This window comes from Elephas maximus, chromosome 13 (genome assembly GCF_024166365.1).
Source record: "Elephas maximus indicus isolate mEleMax1 chromosome 13, mEleMax1 primary haplotype, whole genome shotgun sequence".
In the NCBI taxonomy this organism is placed as follows: Eukaryota; Metazoa; Chordata; class Mammalia; order Proboscidea; family Elephantidae; genus Elephas; species Elephas maximus.
The window spans coordinates 62100608-62119718 of NC_064831.1; the positions used below are offsets into that span (position 1 = coordinate 62100608).

Genomic DNA, 19111 nt, shown 5'->3' on the forward strand with positions numbered 1-19111 from the left:
ATGTCCAAACCATGAAGGGAAAATTAGAAGGTCAATTACACTAAAATTAAAAACCTGTGTTCATCAAATGGCATCATAAAGTGCAAAGAAAAACCACAGACTGGAAGAAGATATTTACAATACATTTAACAAGCAGAGGATGAGGAGCCATTATATATAAAGAATTTCCATGAATCATTAAAAAAAAAAAAGTTAACAAGTTTAGATAATAGACCAAAGATAGGAAAAGCAATTTACAGAAAAGGGAACTTGAATGGTAAATATGCATATGACGATACTATGCCCAACCTCGCCTGGGGGTAATTTCACATCCATTGGCTTAGCAAAAAGTAAAACATGTGGTGCTAGAGGAATTCTTTAAGACTGACAGAAAAGTAAATTGTTCCAACTGCCTTGGAGAGCAAGCTGATCATCTCTATTACAGGTGTATCTACCTCATGACCCAGGTAGCTGCAGAGGAGGATGTGCACAAAATTGTTTAAAAAGAGCATTGTTTACCTAGAATAGGCAAATGAATAGAGGTCAGAGTTTAATAATAGTTGCCGGGGGTGGGAGGGAGAGTGAGGGGGAGTTACTGTTTCGGCAGCATTGAATTTCTGTTTATGGCGATGGAAAATCTGGCAGCAGATATTGGTGACAGTTGCACAACCTGATTGATGTACTTGGTGTCACCGAATCATACATATGAAAAATGTTGAATTGGCAAATGTCATGTTATCTGTGTTTATTTTTACAACAATAAAAGAGTATTGTTTGTAATAGCAAAAAAATTGGAAAAAAATTTTAAATGTCATAAATGGAAAATGAATAAATTGTGGAATACCATTTACAACGGGATACGATTCAGTAATGAAACTGAGTCATCTAGAGCACCCGTTAAGCAAGAGTGAATCACCCAAATTCATTGTTGAGCAAGTTGCAAAGGAATATATACAGCATCTCTCTTTTTTTTTTTTTAAGTTTAAATAGCATCTAGTGCTTGGGGGTACCATCACATACAGTTCAAGTATAAAGAAATGCCTGGGGTCATAAACACCAAATTCAGCACTCAGTTACCTCCGGAGAGGTGAGGAGAAAAGGGAGAAGACCATGGAGTGACTCTGAGAACTAACTATATCATATTGGGGATGTTTCATTTCTTAAATTGGGCAGTGAGGACCCAGGTCTTCAGTGAATTTTTCTCTATACCTAATCCCATTATAATTTTTGAAAGAGAATTAAACATAAGCTCTTAGCACATACTCAAGGTCTCTAGGTGGGGCAAATGGTTTGTGCCTGACTGCTAAACTGAAGGTTAGCAGTTCAAGCCCGTCCGGCAGTGCCACCAAAGAGAGGCCTGGTGATCTGCTTCCGTAAACATCGCAGCCAAGGAAACCCTGTGGAGCAGTTCTACTCAGTGACACATGGGGTCGCCATGAGTCGGAATTGACTCGACGGCAACAAACAACGACAAGCACATACTCACACCTCACATAGGTAATAAACATAAAAATAAAAACCAAACATAGGCAATAAAGCAGGGGAAAGAACAGTTGCCCTGGAGTTGTCTTTGATTCATGGCGACCCCACGTGTGTCAGAGTAGAACACGCTGTAGCGATTTCAGTGGGTGATTTTTCAGAAATGGATCACAAGGCCCTTCTTCCGAGGCACCTCTGGGTGGATTTGAGGCACTAACCTTTCAGTTATCAGCCGAGAGCGTTAACCGTTCGCATCACCCAAAACACATCAGAGCCAGGGTTAAAAACCATTCTCTTTCCATCATTCAGGCCGCCTCTTGTGCTCAGGGAGTGTTTTTTGTTCTCTCCTGCTACAGATGAAAACTGCAAGGACAAGTACTACAACTGCAACGTGGTGGTCCAAGCCCGACTCTGCGTCTACAACTACTACAAGACCGCCTGCTGCGCCTCGTGCACTCGCGTGGCCAACAGGCGCCCAGGGTACCTGGGGAGCAGATAACACCCCCTGCACCACGACCAGCAGGGCAGCGCCACCTGCCTTTCCCGGGGCTATAAGCGGTATGACTGGCTGGTCGCTGCTCCACCAGGCACTGCCTGGCCTGGGGGCACCCCAGCGTAACTGGTCACCACCCCCACCTTCAGTAAAGTGTAACCCGTGACTCATAGGAGCTTTGTACACAGGATGCTCAAGAGCCAGGGCTGGTCCTGTAAGCAGCACCATGTACCAATGATCTTCTCCCGGGGACCTGGCACCTGCTAAAGGTGCTCTGGAAAACCAAGCAATGCGAAGTGCGTGTAGCTCCCAGCCACACCTCCATCCGGGCACTTTGAGTCCGACAAGGCACTGCCTCTGCCACGGTGCTGCTGGCCTTCCCAAAATTAGCGCCCCTTGGAGGGTCAGCAGAGGCAGCACCCCATGCCAGAGCCCCACTAAGCCTTGCCGAGATGCCCGCAGCCCTCTGATACCTCAGCCCAGCTGTGCCTATTTCATTTCTCAAAGACATTAGACTGTTTTCCTGCCTTATGATGCCTTATGACACAAACATCTCACATTAATATAGTGCTTTATTGTTCAAAAACCAAAAAAAAAAAAAAAAAACCCATTGCCATCAAGTCAATTCTGACTCATAGTGACTCTATAGGACAGAGTAGAACTGCCCCATAGGGTTTCCAGGGAGTGCCTGGTGGATTTGAACTGCCGACCTCTTGGTCAGCAGCCATAGCACTTAACCACTACACCTCCAGGGCTTCCTCTTTATTGTTCGAAAGTATGTTCACAGACATTAGCTCATTAGCAGCTCACGAAGGCCCAGAGTGGGAGGCAGAGGATGAATGATGACTCCCATTTTGCTGACAAGGAAACTGAGGCTCATCTTAGGTAACTGATCCGAGAGGTATATTCACGTGCCAGGTGCATCCACCTGCTAGGTATATTCAGTGGCAGAACTGAGTTCCTATCCGCATCGTCTGACCACGAGACCCAGAGAACTGCCCTCACCTCCAGACACCTCCGCCAACAACCGGTAGGGGCCTGCCCAGAAGCTTGGTCAGCTGGGCCCAGAGGCTTCGAGGAAGAGGTGAGAAGTTTCCCACCCCACCAGCAAAGCCCAGGCCTTTGATTCTGTCCTCCGGCCAGTGGTCGGGTCTCTATCCACAGCACCCCTGCTGTCTGTTTCTCTTTTTCTCTCCCTCACAAAGTTACAGAGCTGAGTTACAGGACCCTCTGCAGATTTTGTTAAACTCATCCTAAACGGAATTGTCCCATGAGTCAAGAAAGCTATTAGGGTAACAAGGTGATTGCCTGGAATTCTGACTCCATTCCCAAGTGATATTTTCTTCCCATGGAATTGTATGTACAGAAGGATCCCTCCGGCCAAGGAGCCATTGTATCCCAGAGCAGATTTCCAGGTCACAAAGTTCTGCACTCAGGCTCTCCCCTCTTCTTCCAGCCACCTCTCCCAGGCATCACCCAGTGGGGAGCCTAACCCATCCTCCCAGCAAAACCTTTATATTAGGAAGAGTCTCCCTTTGGTCTTCCTAATTTGATTTGTGGGTCTCTTTCCTTGGTTTGCATCCCTTCTTTCCCTCATGACTCACAGCCCATGTGCTCCATCCCAGACTTGAGCTACACTATTGCAGCCACCTAAGAGAAGGAGCTGGGAGCACCCCTCATGGCCACAGCCTTCCCTGATTCACTTCACCCAACTATACCATTCCAGAAGTCTCAGGACAGAAGGAGGGAGAAGAGACCTAGTACTTATTGAAAGGTGAATCATCTAAAAAATCAAAAGGACAAAAGAAAAAAATATATGTATGTATACACATATATTTATATATATGTATATATATATTAGGACTTGAAGCACTTACTGATGAATAATAAAGACAGCCTTCAGTATGGATTACGCCTAAACATAAAACAAAAATCCTCACAACTGGACTAATAAGCAACATCATGATAAATGAAGAAAATATCAAAGTTGCCAAGGATTTCATTTTACTTGGATCCTCTATCAGTGCCCATGGAAGCAGCAGTCAAGAAATCAAACAACGCATTGCACTGGGCATATCTACTGCAAAAGACCTCTTTAAAGTGTTGAAAAGCAAAGGTGTCTAAGGACTAAAGTGTGCCAGACCCTAGCCATGGTATTTTCATTCGCCTCATATGCTTGTGAAAGCTGGACAATGAATAAGGAAGACCGAAGAATTGATGCATTTGAACATGGTGTTGGCAAAGAATATCAAATATACCATGAACTGCCAGAAGAATGAACAAATCTGTCTTGGAAGAAGTACAGCCAGAATGCTCCTTAGAAGAGAGGATGGTGAGACTTGTCTCATGTTATCAGGAGGAACCGTCCCTGGAGAAGGACATCATGCTTGGTAAAGTAGAGGGTCAGTGAAGAAGAGGAAGACTCTCAGTGAGATGGATGGACACTGGTGCTGCAACAATGAGCTCAAACATAGCAACAATAGTGAGGATGGTGCAGGACCGGGCATGGTTTTGTTCTGTGGTGCATGAGGTCGCTATGAGTCAGAAGTGACTTGATGGAACCTAACAACAACCAACGTATGTATATTCTTTCATCCATTAAGAAAAATATCGGGCTAAACAAATTGCACATATATAGAAAATTTATTATTTAGCACCATGGTCCTGGGCATTTTTCCACTTTAAAAGTAAGCCTTGTTGTTCTTAATTGTCACTGAGTGAGCCCCCAACTCATGGCCACCCTAGGCACAATGGAATGAAACACTGCCCTGTCCTGTGCTGTCCCCATAATCAGTTGCAGATCAGACCATTGTGCCCCACAGGGTTTTTATGGGTTGATTTTCAGAAGTAGATCACCAGGCTTTCTTCCTAGTCTGTCGAGTCTGGAAGCTCCACTGAAACCTGTTTGGCATCATAGCAGCACACACAAGCCTCAACGGACAGACAGGTGGTGGCTTCACGTGAGGTTCGTTGACCAGGAATCAAACCTGGGTCTCTTGCGTGGAAGGCAGGAATTCTACCACCGAACCACCACTGCCTAGATTCCTAGCAACTGATTCTCTCCCGTGAGCTCCTTAGCCTGAAAACCTGCTAATGTAATCTGATGAACAGTTGCAGGTTTTGGAAGCAGTGCCACGGGCCGGGTCGGCACACTGAGTTAGGTTCCCGCCCATCTTGGGCCTTTGGAAGTTCTGTTTGGCCTTCCTGTGGGTGTCCTTCCGGCTTCTCTTCCTGGAGAGCCCCAGCCACCATTCCCCACAAGCACCTCCGTCACTCCCACCTCTCCTGTAACCCCGGGAAGATAAACAGCTGGCAGAGGCCCAAGTTCCCATGCAGACCAGGCAGCAAGAGACCCAAGAAGTCAAGTCCACTGCCCACTCTCTCCTCAACTGCTTGCGCTTGCTGTTTGTCACAGGGGAGTTTTTCTTTTATGCATCTGCTCTCAAAACTTGTTGAACAAGCCAACCATTTGAACGATTACCTGGAAGAAATTTCTTTGCATGCCGGAGGGCAGGGCAGGATCAATGGGTGGAAGTAGCAGAAAGGCCATTTTAGCTTAAGTCAAAGGAAAGCGTTCAAGCTATCAAAGACACCGAACAGAGGCATAGGCCACCATTCAAGAGCCAGTTCTCCGTCCTTAAAGGAATTCACTTACAAGTGAGGGTGAATATCCTGGGTCCCTCCAGCTTAGGAATTCTCATGGCTGGTCTGTCTCTTCTCCCTCTAAATGTGTCCTGTGGCTCCCAAAACCTACCCAACATTTCTTTAAAAGGACAGTGGTCTTCCCCATGAGCATGGCCACCTTGCCAATTGTGGATCAATCCCTTGTCTCAGGGAGTGAGCGGTGGGGAGAGAAGTACCTGGCCTAGGGGTCTTTGCTTTTCTTCCTACAAACAGTTAAGCTGTTCTTGGAGTTCATTAGTCTCTGGAAAGGTTATAAATTACTATAAGAGAAGTTTTATCACTTATTTGTTTTAGAAATCCAGTTTCTAATAATTTCCTAATTTATTTTAGCATCCAAATGCCTTTCTCCTTAGGACAACACACACAGCAAGGTCCTGTGGTATTTCCAGTGTTGACTTTCCTGGGAGGGAGTCTAAGAAAAGCTCACCTCTGTGACTCTCTTCCTCCAGATATGTCCCTTTCTCCCTTGCTTATTGTTGTTAGGGGCCGTTGAGTCAATTTCAATTCATAACAACCTTATAGGACAGAGTAGAACTGCCCCATAGGGTTTCCAAGGAGCAGCTGGTGGATTTGAACTGCTGGACTTTTGGTTAGCAGCCAAGCTCTTAACCACTGCGCCACACCCTTCTTAAAAAAAAAAAAAATTTTTTTTTTTTTAGAGCCCCATTAAATCATCGCCCTCATCTCAGTTATCCGCCATCTCCTTCAGAGTCCCATCTGTGTTCCCTTAGCTGTCCATAACATGGAATTGAAGTTTACATTGTAATACCGGGGGGGGGGTCCCCTCTTTATACTAGATTGTCTCATTCCTTGCTCTTGATTTTAAAATTAGATGAATTAAAGCTCTTATATGTTTTTCTCACAAAAATCATCAAAGCTCCAAACCAAAATAGTTTGCTTTTTTTACTTTCATTGATCAGAAAATGAAATTATGCCCCTTGCAGCTTAGGGAAAGGCCATTTAATACAGTCAGTCCTTCCTACCCTCGAGTCAACTTGGGTTTCACCCCATGGAAAGGAAGAGTATAAGAAATACGACATTAAAGACTACGTATAATGAACTGGGCCACTAGGGGAGTCAGTGCAGTTCAATAACGGCATTCTCAGTGCTGGCTACGTGCAAGCCTGTGGGGAAACCAAGATGGGCAGGGCCTGGTCGCCCCCCTCGGGGAGCCCCAGTAAGACAGGTGCTTTCAGAATTGCCCACTCTGTTCCCTTGCCTCACTGCTGTGGCCCAGGGTTGTTTGGGTTTTATTTTTAATTCATTTTCTTGAATACGTATCATTTTCCTAATTCTCAAAGTGCTTAGCATTCATGGCTTTAAACCAGTTGCCATCAAGTCAGCTCTGACTCATGGCAACCCTCTGTGTGTCAGAATAGGGTTTGCAGTGGCCGATTTTTCAGAAGTAGGTTTCCAGGCCTTTCTTCTGAGGTGCCTCTGGGTAGATATGAACCTCCAACTCTTCAGTTAGCAGCCAAGCATGTTTATCATTTGCACCACCTAGATACACCTTTAAACCAAAACCAGTGGCCACCAAGTCAATTCCAACGCAGGGCAACCCCCTGTGTTTCAGAGTAGAACTGTGCTCCACAGGTATTTTAATGGCTGTGATCTTTCAGAAGCCAATCACCAGACCTTTCTTCCAAGGTGCCTCTGCGTGGATTTGAACTACCGACCTTTCAGTTAGTAGCCAAGCACTTAACTATGTGTGCCACCCAGGGACTCCTGGGATGCCTTTAGAATCCTTTAAAAAGAGTGGTCTTAACACAGGGATGGAAAAATGGGAAACACTAGCTTAGTTTATTTTCATCAAGTTGTGTGGCAGAGAGAAATCTAGACATTACTAATGCCTTTCTAAGCCAGTGTCTTTTTTAAGATACATCCATTTTAGAGTTTGAATACAGATTTTCTGGTGTGGAAGAAAATATAAGTGGCAAAAAGAAACATGGCTTTCCATAAAACAGGCTGAAGAATCAAAACTGAAGGAATCTGTATCAGCCTAGCAAGGGCAGGCCAAAATTTGATTCCTGCTATTTACAACATTTTTAAGATGGCTTATATTTGAAAATAGATGCCAGACAGCTAATGGCTTAGGTAAGAGGTTCTGCATTCCAAAAGACCTGGGAGAAGAAAACAAACTTAGAAAATCTTAGAAATTCACCAGGAAGCAACATAAAGTCCTACCTTAGGATTTATATATGTATATACACACACACACAAAAGTACAAGGCAGGGGAAATGTAGGAGGTACAATTGACTAAGTTCAGTATGAAGGAGCCCTGGTGGCACAGTTAAGCACTCAGCTGCTAATAGAAAGTTTGGTGGTTCGAACTCACCGAGCAGCTCCGTGGGAATAAGACCTGGCGATCCACTCCCGTAGAGATTACAGCCTAGAAACCCCTATGGGGCAGTTCTGCTCGGTCACACAGGGTCACTATGTCCTAACAGCACCTAACAACAACAACACCAAGTTCGGTATGAGTCAAGAAAGTGAATGAAACACCGAAAAAACAAACCAAAAACCACAAGACATTTCGACTACATAAGGAGGAAAAAAATGGTGAGGGTGGTACCACGTTGTGTTTGGGATTGCGGGAACCACCCTCTAAGGGAATATTGACAAAGTAGAACATTCAGACGAGAATGCCTAGTCCTGATGAGAGGTTTGAACCACTAAACTTTCAGTTAACTGCTGAGCGAGCGCTTAACCATTGCATCACCAGGGCTCCATAATGAGAGATGCAGACTGTTAGAAACTGTTGAAAGGATTTCATGGGATGTTTAGCCCAGATAAGAGGAGACTCGGGCACTGTGACTGCTCACAGGACCAGTAGATGCGCTCTAGGGAGGCAAGTTTCAGCTCTGTCTGCAAGGTAGGGCTTCTGAAGGTAGAAGGCTGTGTGGTAGGTGGTGACTGACCCGTCACTGGAGGGGTCAGCAGAGGCTGAGTAGGCATTGGTCAGGGGTACTGGAGATGGATTCAAACACCTGATCAGGGCAACATGATTTTTAAGGTCTTTTTCAAGTCAGGGCTTTGGCGATTCTGTGAGTGAGACAGGTTTACACTATCATCTAGTCACAGCCCACATACTTCTTTCTAACTTCTGCCACCATGCCAGCCATTTGAGCCCATTATGGCCTCATTCCCTGAGCTGAACGTGCCTCGTGCCTCAGTCCCTAGAAGTACATCAGAGCAGCCCCATCTGGTCCTGCTTTGTAGATAAGGAATCAAATATCAGGGTGGCCAGCTGCCTGCCAGGGTCATGCCTTGGTGGGGCAGAGTCTTCACTAGGCCAACCAGTTGCCAGCAAATCAATTCCGACTCCTGGCGACACTCTGTGTGTCACAGTAGAACTATGCTCCATAGGCTTTGCAGTGGCTGATTTTTGTACACATCACCAGGCCTGTCTTCCACGGTGCCTCTGGGTGGACTCAAACTTTAACCTTTCAGTTAGCAGTTGTCTTAGTCGTCTAGTGCCGCTATAACAGAAATACCTCAAATGAGTGGCTTTAACAAACAGAAATTTATTTTCTCATGGTTTAGGAGGTTAGAAGTCCGAATTCAGGGTGCCGTCTCTCTCTCTCTGTGGGCTCTGGGGGGGAAGGTCGTTGTCTCTTCAAGCTTCTGTTCCTCCGTTCCTTGGCCATCTTCATGTGGTACGGCATCTCTCTTCCCCATCTCTGCTTTCTCGCTGCTTGCTTCATTTGCTCTTTTAAACCTCAAAAGAGATTGATTTAAGACACACCCCACACTAATACTGCCCCATCAACACAACAAGGAAAACCCCATTCTCAAATGGGACCACAACCACAGGTATAGGGGTTAGGGCCCACCACACACACTTTTAGGGGACGCAGTTCAATCCACAGCAGCAGCCAAGTGCATTAACAGCTTGCACGACCCTAGGACCCCTCCAGGGCCTCTTAAAACACCGTGGTTTCTCTCTTTCTCAATTCACTGTGCTTTTCTGCACCCTCACTGGATGGAAAACATCCTACGTTCCTGGTTCCATTCATTCATGTTGTGGGTAGTAGTGGGCAACTTCCATCCTGCTCAGGGAAAGGGACCGTGAGAGAGTGGAAACTTCTGGCCAACCTTCCCAGCATCTTCCAGACCAGGAGCCCTTTGCCTCAGTGAGAGGAAGGCCATCCTCTGACATAAAGGAATTTCCACTGGGTTTAGTACCCAGCTCCCCGCCATTCAGTTCGACAGAAGGATATACTTTGTTATAACTTATTATTTTGTTCTTTGTAAATACAAGATGTTTATAGGAAATATGTATTCTGAACTCTATCTGCAGAAAGAGTCACTACACCAAAATAGTTGTATTGTTTAGAAAATGTTCATTGTAAAGGAAACTAATAGGTATTTATTTACATACATGATCCACATTTGTGTAAAATCATTTGATCACACTAACCCAGCTTCCTGAAATGTTGCTACACAATTATGTCTTATTCTAAATCCATAGCTGCAGTTGTTTAGTATACCGATACTCCTGGAGTGGTTTTAAGAGAAAACAAATACAAATGACTCTGTTTTTCGACTTGTTCAGGGGCTTTCACCCCTACCGTTTGTGCCTGGACCAGTTCTGTCTGGATGGCCACCTTTCCATCTTAATAGCATATTTGCTCATGTAGTCTGCACTCTCATCACCAGACATTTGGAGAAGGAAATGTCATGTGCTATTGAGTCAATTCTGACTCATAGAGACCCTGGATGACAAGTAGAATGGCCCCATAGGGTTTCCTAGGCTGTAATCTTTACAGAAACAGATCACCAGGTCTTTCTCCCAAACAGCCGCTGGGTGGGTTTGAACCACCAGCCTTTCGGTTAGCAGCCAAACGCTTAACCACTGCGCCGCCAGGGCCCCTGGAGAAGGAAATAGGAAGGCCTTTTTTTATCTCTTTGTCTTACTTCCTTTGTTAGAATCACCAGCAGGAAGTTGTGCGGGAGGTGTGGTGAGCACTCCGGAAGGCAAGGTCTGGTGATGGGTAAGGGAGAGGCTGACAGGACATGCCAGCTCTTACTGCTGGGGTCCCACCGGGCACTACAGCAGCCAGGGTCTCTAGGTTATCCTGTGACCCGCATGGCCAAGAGCAAGGAGACTTCTAAGTACCCCATCCACTCCACATCACCCTTGCTGGAGTGTGAAATTATTGTTTGAGGAGTTGGCAGGTAGGACGTGAGTTGTATGAGTAAATGCAGTCTGTTTTCTCTTCAGCAAAAATGATAACTATTTTTGTGTATGACTAATTTATTTTTATTGTAAAAATACAATAAACTGGTTAAAAGATCAGCATTGTTTACGTGTGTGTGCTTTCTCTATCCATAATTACCTCAAGTAAAAATATCCATTGCCGTTAAGTTGACTCTGACTCATGGCAACCCTGTGTGTGTCAGAGTGAATCTGTGCACCACGGGGTCTTCAGTGGCTGATTTTTCAGAAGCATATCCCTAGGGCTTTCTTCTGAGGTGCCTCTGGATGGACTCGAACCTCCAGCCTTTCAGCTGGCAGCTGAGCACCTTAACTGTTTGCACCATCCAGAGACTTCTTTCATTGTTGTTGGGTACTTTCAAGTCGATTCCGACTCCTAGTGACAATATGGAACAGAGTAGAACTGCCCCGTAGGGTTTCCTAAGCAGTAATCTTTATGGGAGGAGCCCTGGTGGCGTAGTGGTTAAGAGTTCAGCTGCTAATCAATAGGTCGGCAGTTCAAATCCATCAGCCTGTCCTTGGAAACCCTATGGGGCAGTTCTACTCTGTCCTATAAGGTGGCTATGAGTCAGAACCTACTCTATGGCACCCAACAACAACAATCTTAATGGGAACAGATGGCCAGGTCTTTCTCCCACAGAGCTGCTAGGTGGGTTCTAACTGCCAACCTTTTGGTTAACAGCTGAGGGCTTAACTGTTGTACTACCAGGGCTTCTCCTTTCATTAACCCCCTCTAAAAAGAAGAATCAAGTCCCTTTAGGAGTCAGTTGGTTGTCCGACTTCATGCTTTAGATGCTCTATAGTTGGCTGGGCCAAGTAAAGAGCAGGAAATGTGCATAAAAAGAACTTTAGCCTACTAGTTTACACTGGCCCTTAACCTTGGCTGTATGTTAGAACCACCTGAGAAGCTTGAAATAAAATGCAGGGCACGGGCACCACCCAGGACTGCAATTTAACTGGTATTTCTCAAAACCTCCCCTAGGCGACACTAGTGTGTGAACAAGATGGGGATCCATTGTGCCAGTTCCATGCTGCTCCATGTCTCAACTTGGATAAAACTTCTTCCAAATCGCCACCAGCAGACGTCAGCTGGCTCTCAATTTCAGCAAAGTGTTTGACAAAATCTTTCAGTTATCTTGGTGCGTAATAAAGTGAAATAAAGCATAGGTCATTATGCCAATCAAAAATCATCTTATTGACAAATGATGTGTTTTTCATATTTTTGCAACAATGAAAATATTTTGAAAAGGAAAGAAAGTCATCCTTAAATAGAAGACTTCAGTGGCATGCCTGCAATCCCTGTCCTTGACTCTGTCCTCTCCAGCCTTCCATCAGCAACTCAGAAACTTCTTGTTATACCCCAAAATTCTGCCTCCCACCCTTCCCATCCCTTTTCTCTACCTAGAGAACTTCCATTTATTCTTTAATATCCATGTCAGGGGTCTACTGTTGGCCAGGTACCATGCTTAGCACTCTTACACTACCCTTCTCTTCACCACAACCCATTGAAGTTGGACTTTTAGCTCCTTCTGTAAAGGACATTGAGACTCAGAGAGGTTTAGTCCCTCCAGCTAGTGCTGTATCTGCCTCCCATTTCCATTTCTACCTCCCCAGGACCTAGCAGTGGGCCTGGAGTGTTACGTGTCCCCAGCACTTATTGTTGTTGTTGGGTGCCATTGAGTCGATTCCAACTCATGGAGACCTCATGTGATACTGTAGAACCTCCCCATGGAATTTTCTAGGCTATAATCTTCATGGAAGCAGATTGCCAGGAGTTTCCTCCCGCAGAGCCACTGGGTGTGTTCAAACCACCAACCTTTTGGTTAGTAGCCAAGCACTTAATTAACCATTGTGCTACCAGGGCTTCTTCCAGTGTATATTAGTTCTGTTTATTTCTCCACCTCAAATTTTCAGATGATGTTGAACTGGGAAGAACAACTAATATCCTGAATGAAAGTAGATCATAGCTATGTCGACATGCTGAAAAGCAGGTGGGAAAAAGTGATTTAAGTCCTGGCCATAAATCACACAAGGACTAGATAGGGTGACTTAATCATTGATGAAAAAATTCCCATGCTTTGTAGTTTATTCAAGCTCAGGATGATCTATACTACGTTGGCTGCCGTTGGGGAGATACAGCTCCCGAGGCCAAAGGCTTGCTGTTCCAGGGGTTAGGCCCAAGCTGGACCCCTCAGTCTCTAGGTCTAGGAACCACACATCATACAGACTTACTGATCACCAGGAGACGGCCCAGGCAGTGGTGGCCAGGGTAGGTGGGAAGACCGTCTCCACCTATCTTCAAATATTTCAAGGACTGTCAGGGCAGACAAAAGCCTGGATGACTCAATCAGAACAACACAGGGAAGTGGCAGAGGCAGAATTGGTTCAAAATAAGACATTCCCAGTAGCCAGAGAGGATTAACGCTGGGAAAGGATACTTTAGGGAACAGTGAGACCCTCAAAAGAGTGCTATCAGGAGCATTTGGGGAAAGTGAAAATTCAAATTTGGGCTGAGTATTTAAGATGACATAATTGAATCCATGTAAAACATTGGGTGAGATGATGGCATTGTGTTCAAGCAAAAAATGTGTCTGCTACAGTAGTACCAAAGGCTAAAGGGCCATGATGTCTGCACTGACTTTCACATAGGCCAGGGAAATAGAGTGTGCGTGCGTTGTGTGTAGAGAGAAAGAGAGAGAGAGAGCATGCAAATGAGGCTAAATGCTAACAATGGGTTAGCATTTTGTTGAATATTAGTGATGGAGCCCTGGTGGCACAAGGGTTAAGCGTTCCGCTGCTACCTGAAAATTTGGTGGTTCGAACCCAGCCAATAGCTCCAAAGGAGAAAGACCTGGTAATCTGCTCCCATAAAGATTACAGCCAAGAAAACCCTACGGGATACTTCTCTGTCACATAGCATTGCTATGAGTCAAAATTGACCCAACAACACCCAACAATAATAACAACAAAATTGAAGTGTTGCATGGATCAAGTCAATACAACCTATTATCGGTTCTGTTCCCCTTTGTTGTGACATGAGCTCCACATGCAGCATGTCTTCCTTGGACCCTGACCACCCAGGGCTAGGTCAGAGCTCACAGGTTAAAGGGCTGGGTCCTCTAGACTGCCAAGTAGGCCCAAGACCTCAGATGTCAGCCTCCAGGTGGGGAGTCACCTGCTGGCTCCAACTACTCCCTCAGGTTCCATAATTCACAAGAACAGTTCACAGAAAGTGCTATACTTTCGATTACAGTTTTACTATGGCAAAAAGGACACAAAGGAAGCGACACATAGGGCGAGGCCTGGGAGGGATCCCAACTTGGAGCTTCCATGACCCGAGAAGGGATGTGCTACTCTCCCACGTGTATCATGGATGTCTTCTCCAGCCAGGAAGCCCCTTGATCGTCCATGCCCAGAGCCTTAATTGGGCCTCATTATGTAGGCATGATTGATTAAATCAGCTCTCCACCCCTTAGCTTGGCCACTCTCACTAGGTGGGTCTTTCTGGCCTGGTCAGCCCCCACCCAAGAGACACCTCATTAGCATAAACCCTCAGGTACGGAGGCCTCATCAAAGACACCTCAGTCGCTGGGAAAATTCCAAGGTTTTAGAGGAATTCTCTCTAAGGACAAGGACCAAGTTCTTTGGGTAAAGTTAAATTCTTTACCCCACAATAATATATGGTGTTCATTATACTTCTATTCCTCCCCACCCCCCCCCCCCGCAACTATTGTGAGATTTGAGATTTTCTAAAATAAAAACTTAGGGGAAAAAAGAAAACATTTTAAAAGGATAGGGAGAAGGAGAATTAACATTTTTGCAGTGTTCTTCAAATTTGTCTAATGATACGAGTCATTTGAAGGGCTCATCAAAATGTAGATTCTTTTCCTTCATCCAGAGGAGGAGCCCAGGAATCTGTATGGCTACCATATGCCCCAGGTGATCCTTATCACCAATAAGGCTGGGAAACCCTAATTTATTGAGCACCTATTATGTGCTAGATATTGCTAGGTACTTTACGTAATTTAATCTTCACAACATTTATGAGGCAAGTATTCTTTTGTACCTAGTTTATGGACAAATAAATTGAGGATCAAAGAGAATAAGTAACTTGACCAAAAACAGCTATTCATCAAAAGACTTCACCAAAAGGGTAAAAACAGAACCTACAGACTGGGAAAAAAAAAAAAAAATTGGCTATTACAAATTCTATAAGGCCTAATCTCTAAAATCTACAGGAAAATTCAACTCCTCTACAACAAAAAGACAAATAATCCAATTAAAAAATGGCAAAGGAAATGAACATCCACTTCACCGAAGAAGACATTAAAGTGGCCAACACACACATGAGGAAATGTTTGAGATCACTAGCTGTTATGGATTGAATTGTGTCCCCCAAAAATACGTGTCAACTTGGTTAGGTCATGATCCCCACTATTGCATGACTGTCTGCCATTTTGTCTTCTGATATAATTTCCCTAAGTGTTATAAATCCTATCACCATGATGTTAATAAGATAGATTAATGGCTGTTATATTGATGAGATTTATAAGATTAGATAGTGTCTTAAGCCAATCTCCTTGACCAGAGAAAGACTGATGACAAGGACCTTCCTCCAGAGCTGACAGAGAGAGAAAGACTCCCCTAGAGTAGATACACAAAATTTGGACTTCTAGCCTACTAGACTGTGAGAGAATAAATTTCTCTTTGTTAAAGCCATCCATTTGTGGTATTTCTTATAGCAGCACTAGATGACTAAGACGCTAGGCATTAGTGAAATGCAAATCAAAACCACAATGAGATACCATCTCAACCCCAGCATTACTGGTACAAATTAAAAAAAACAACATAATAACAAATGTTGGAGAGGCTGCAGGAAGATCAGAGCTCTTATGCACTGCCAGTGGGAATGCAAAATGATACAACCATTTTGGAAAATGATATGGCGCTCCCTTAAAAAGTTAGCAATAGAAATTCCATATGCTCCAGCAGTCGCACTCCTAAGAATATACCCCAGAGAAATAAGAACCATCACATAAATAGATATATGCACACCCATGTTCACTGCAGCATTGTTCACAATAGCAAAAAGATGGAAACAATCTAGATGCCCATCAACAGAGGAATGGATAAACTGTGGTACATACACACATTGGAGTACTACACAACGATAAAGAACAATGATGAATCTGCAAAACATCTCACAACACGGATGAATCTGGAGGACATTATGCTGACTGAAATAAGTCAACCACAAAAGGACAAATATTTTATGAGACCACTACTATAAAAACTCATGAAAAGGTTTACACACAAAAAGAAACAATCTTTGATGGTTATGAGGGAGGGGAGGCCTGGGGATGGAAAAACACTAAATAGACAATAGATAAGTGGTAACTTTGGTGAAGGGTAAAGTACACAGTACTGGGGAAACCAGCACGACTAGTTCAAGGCAAGGTCATGGAAGCTCCATAGATTCATCCAAACTCCCTGAGGGACTGAATTGCTAGGCCGAGGGCTGTGGGGACCATGGTCTTGGGGAACATCTAGCTCAACTGGCCTAACGTAGTTTATAAAGAAAATATTCTACATTCTACTTTGGTGAATAGCATCTGGAGACTTAAAAGCCTGCGAGCAGCCATCTGAGATACTCCACTGATCCCACCCCTTCGGGAGCAAGGAAGAATGAAGAAATCTAAAGATAAAACGGAAAGATTAGTCCAAAGGACTAATGGACCACATCTCCACCAGACTGAGTTCAGTACAACTAGATGGTGCCCAGCTACCACCACTGACTGCTCAGACAGCAATCACAATAGAGGGTACTGGACAGAGCTGGAGAAAAACATAGAACAAAATTCTAACTCACAAAAAAAGACCAGACTTACTGGCCTGACAGAGACTGGAGAATCCCCAAGAATATGCCCCCCCGACACCCTTTTTTTCAATAATGAAGTCACTCCCGAAGTTCACTGTTCAGCCAAAGATTAGACAGGCCCATAATTATAACAAACTGAGACTAAAGGGCACACCAGCTCAGGGGCAAGGACTAGAAGGCAGGCGGGGACAGGGAAGCTGGTAATAGGGAACTCAAGGTCGAGAAGGGAGAGTGTTGTTGACATATCACGGGGTTGTTAACCAATGTCATAGAACAATATGTGTATTAACTGTTTAATGAGTTTGTTCTGCAAACCTTCATCTAAATTACAATAAAAAAATAAATTCTTTAAAAAAAAACAAAGAGCTATTAAGTGGAAGAGTCTGCCTGTCTTATGTTTTCTTTAAACTTCATTGTGTAATGAAATCAGCTGGAAATTTAAAAAGCTGGTGATGTTGGGACTCCACTCCCAGATATTCTGATTCAGTTGGTTGAGGTTAGGGACCAGGCATCGGTGTTTTTAAACATCCTTTTGGTTGTTGTTAAGTGCCCATGAATCTATTTCGACTCATAGTGACCCCATGTGACAGAGCAGAATTCCCCATAGTATTTCCTAAACTGTAATCTTTATAGAAGCAGACTGCCAGAACTTTCTCTCACAAAGCTGCTGGGGAGGTTCGAACCACCAATCTTTTGGTCCGTAGCAGAGTGCTTAACTATTGTGTCACCAGGACTCTAGGAAATACAAGTATACAGCTAGGGCCGAGAATGATTGAGAAGGGTGCTTCTTACTCTTTAACGTGCATACAGGTCAATCTTATTAAATTCAGATTCTGATTCGGTTGGTCTTGGATGGGGCTTGAGAGTCTGCGTTTCCACAAGCTCCAGGTGATGCTGACGTTGCGGTCCAAGGCCCACACTTTGAAAAGCAAGGCCCTTAACCCTTTAAGGAAGTTCCAGTTTCTGTTGTATTTACTGGGAAGGTGAGTAAGCTACCTCTGAGATCTTTCTAGAACAGTCCTGTATAAAGTCTAGATTATCGGACTTAATCCACCAGTTTAGCCCTTTAGTCAATGAAATGTAGAGACTGAGATAAGTTTTTAAGCCTTTGTGCTCATGTGTCATACGTGTTTAATTTTTTTAACCAGATGACCTGTATACCACTTAGGAATTAATCTGGCTACTGGTGAAAGCAAACCTGTCTATGCCAACTTAGAGATTTATTTTTCTTTCATAAGAAGAAGTCTGGAAGGAGGCAGTTGGTGGTGTTGGTTCAGCAACTCAACAATTTCAGGGTCAGCTTCTCGGAAGTTCTCATGGTCACAAGACAGCTTCTCCTGCTCCAGCTATCATATCCATCTTCAGGGGAGGAAGAAGGAAGGGCAGTTGTAGCTGCATGTATCTCCATTTACCAAGAAAGTAAATCCTTTCCCAGAATACCCTCCAATATTCAGCAGACTTGCACTTAGATCTCATTGGCCAAAATGGTTTCCGTTGCAATTCCTAGCTGCAAGGGAGGCTAGGAAAAGAGAGAATAGGGTTGCTGTGATTAACTTGGACCAATCAGGACCTGTGACTAAGGGTGGACACAGCTGTGCCAGTACAGCTGAGGCTCTGTTAGTGGAGCGGGGCAGGGGAAGTATGTGAGTGAGACAACCAAGCATGCCTGCACACCCTTAGAGACCACAAGCTTCTGGCCAGGACAGTGGAAGTTCAAACACCACAGTAGATAGACACTGTGCCAACTGGGAACTACTCCTTAGAGTGGGTTTAGGGTGTACATCTTCTCTTTAGTCAATAAATATTCATTGAGCACCCACTCCATGCTAAGAGCTAGTCTGGGCCCTGTTCTTATTGTTGTGTGCTGTTGAGTAAATTCCGACTCATTATGACCATATCGAACAGAGTAGAACTGCCCCATAGGGTTTCCAAGGAACGGCTGGTAGATTCAAACTGCTGACCTTTTGGTTAGCAGCCAAGTGCTTAACCACTGTGCCACTGAGGCTAATGTCCACCAATTCCATGGACCTTACAAAATACTGTGCAAGCTAAGACAAGTAGAGATAAAGAGAGATGCCAAAGCGGTCAGAGGAGTCATGCAGCCTGGCTTCTGGAGTGAGTGGCCTACAAACGGCCTACTATTTTCTGGTAGTTGGAGCGGGTGATGTTACAAGGTTTGGCTCTGACCAGGCAGCTAGGGAACTTAGCTTTATAGAGCCTCCTCTGTGGAGCATTATCTAGATCTTCTTCCATGTGCCTAACAACCTTGACAGCTGGATACTATTCTCCCCGTTTTACAGATGAGGAAACCAAGTCTCAGCCAGGTTAAGAAACTGACTCATGGCCACACAGGTCATAGTGGCTGGGGAATTCGAACCC

General features: G+C 44.5%; 1 protein-coding gene across 5 annotated transcripts in view; it reads left to right on the forward strand.

Moving 5' to 3' along the window:
• Window positions 1-12007, forward strand: part of THSD4 (thrombospondin type 1 domain containing 4) — a 740188-nt gene extending 728181 nt beyond the window's left edge. For 3 of the 5 annotated variants that reach the window (XM_049905584.1, XM_049905586.1, XM_049905587.1), the window contains one exon: window positions 1815-11244. In XM_049905584.1, the coding sequence (XP_049761541.1) occupies window positions 1815-1957 (143 nt within the window). In that variant the 3' untranslated portion in view covers window positions 1958-11244. Of the gene's footprint in view, window positions 1-1814; window positions 11247-11836 lie in introns of those variants that run through there. The other 2 variants (XR_007519877.1, XM_049905588.1) reach the window with 2 other exon arrangements.
• The last annotated feature ends 7104 nt before the right edge of the window (window positions 12008-19111 follow it).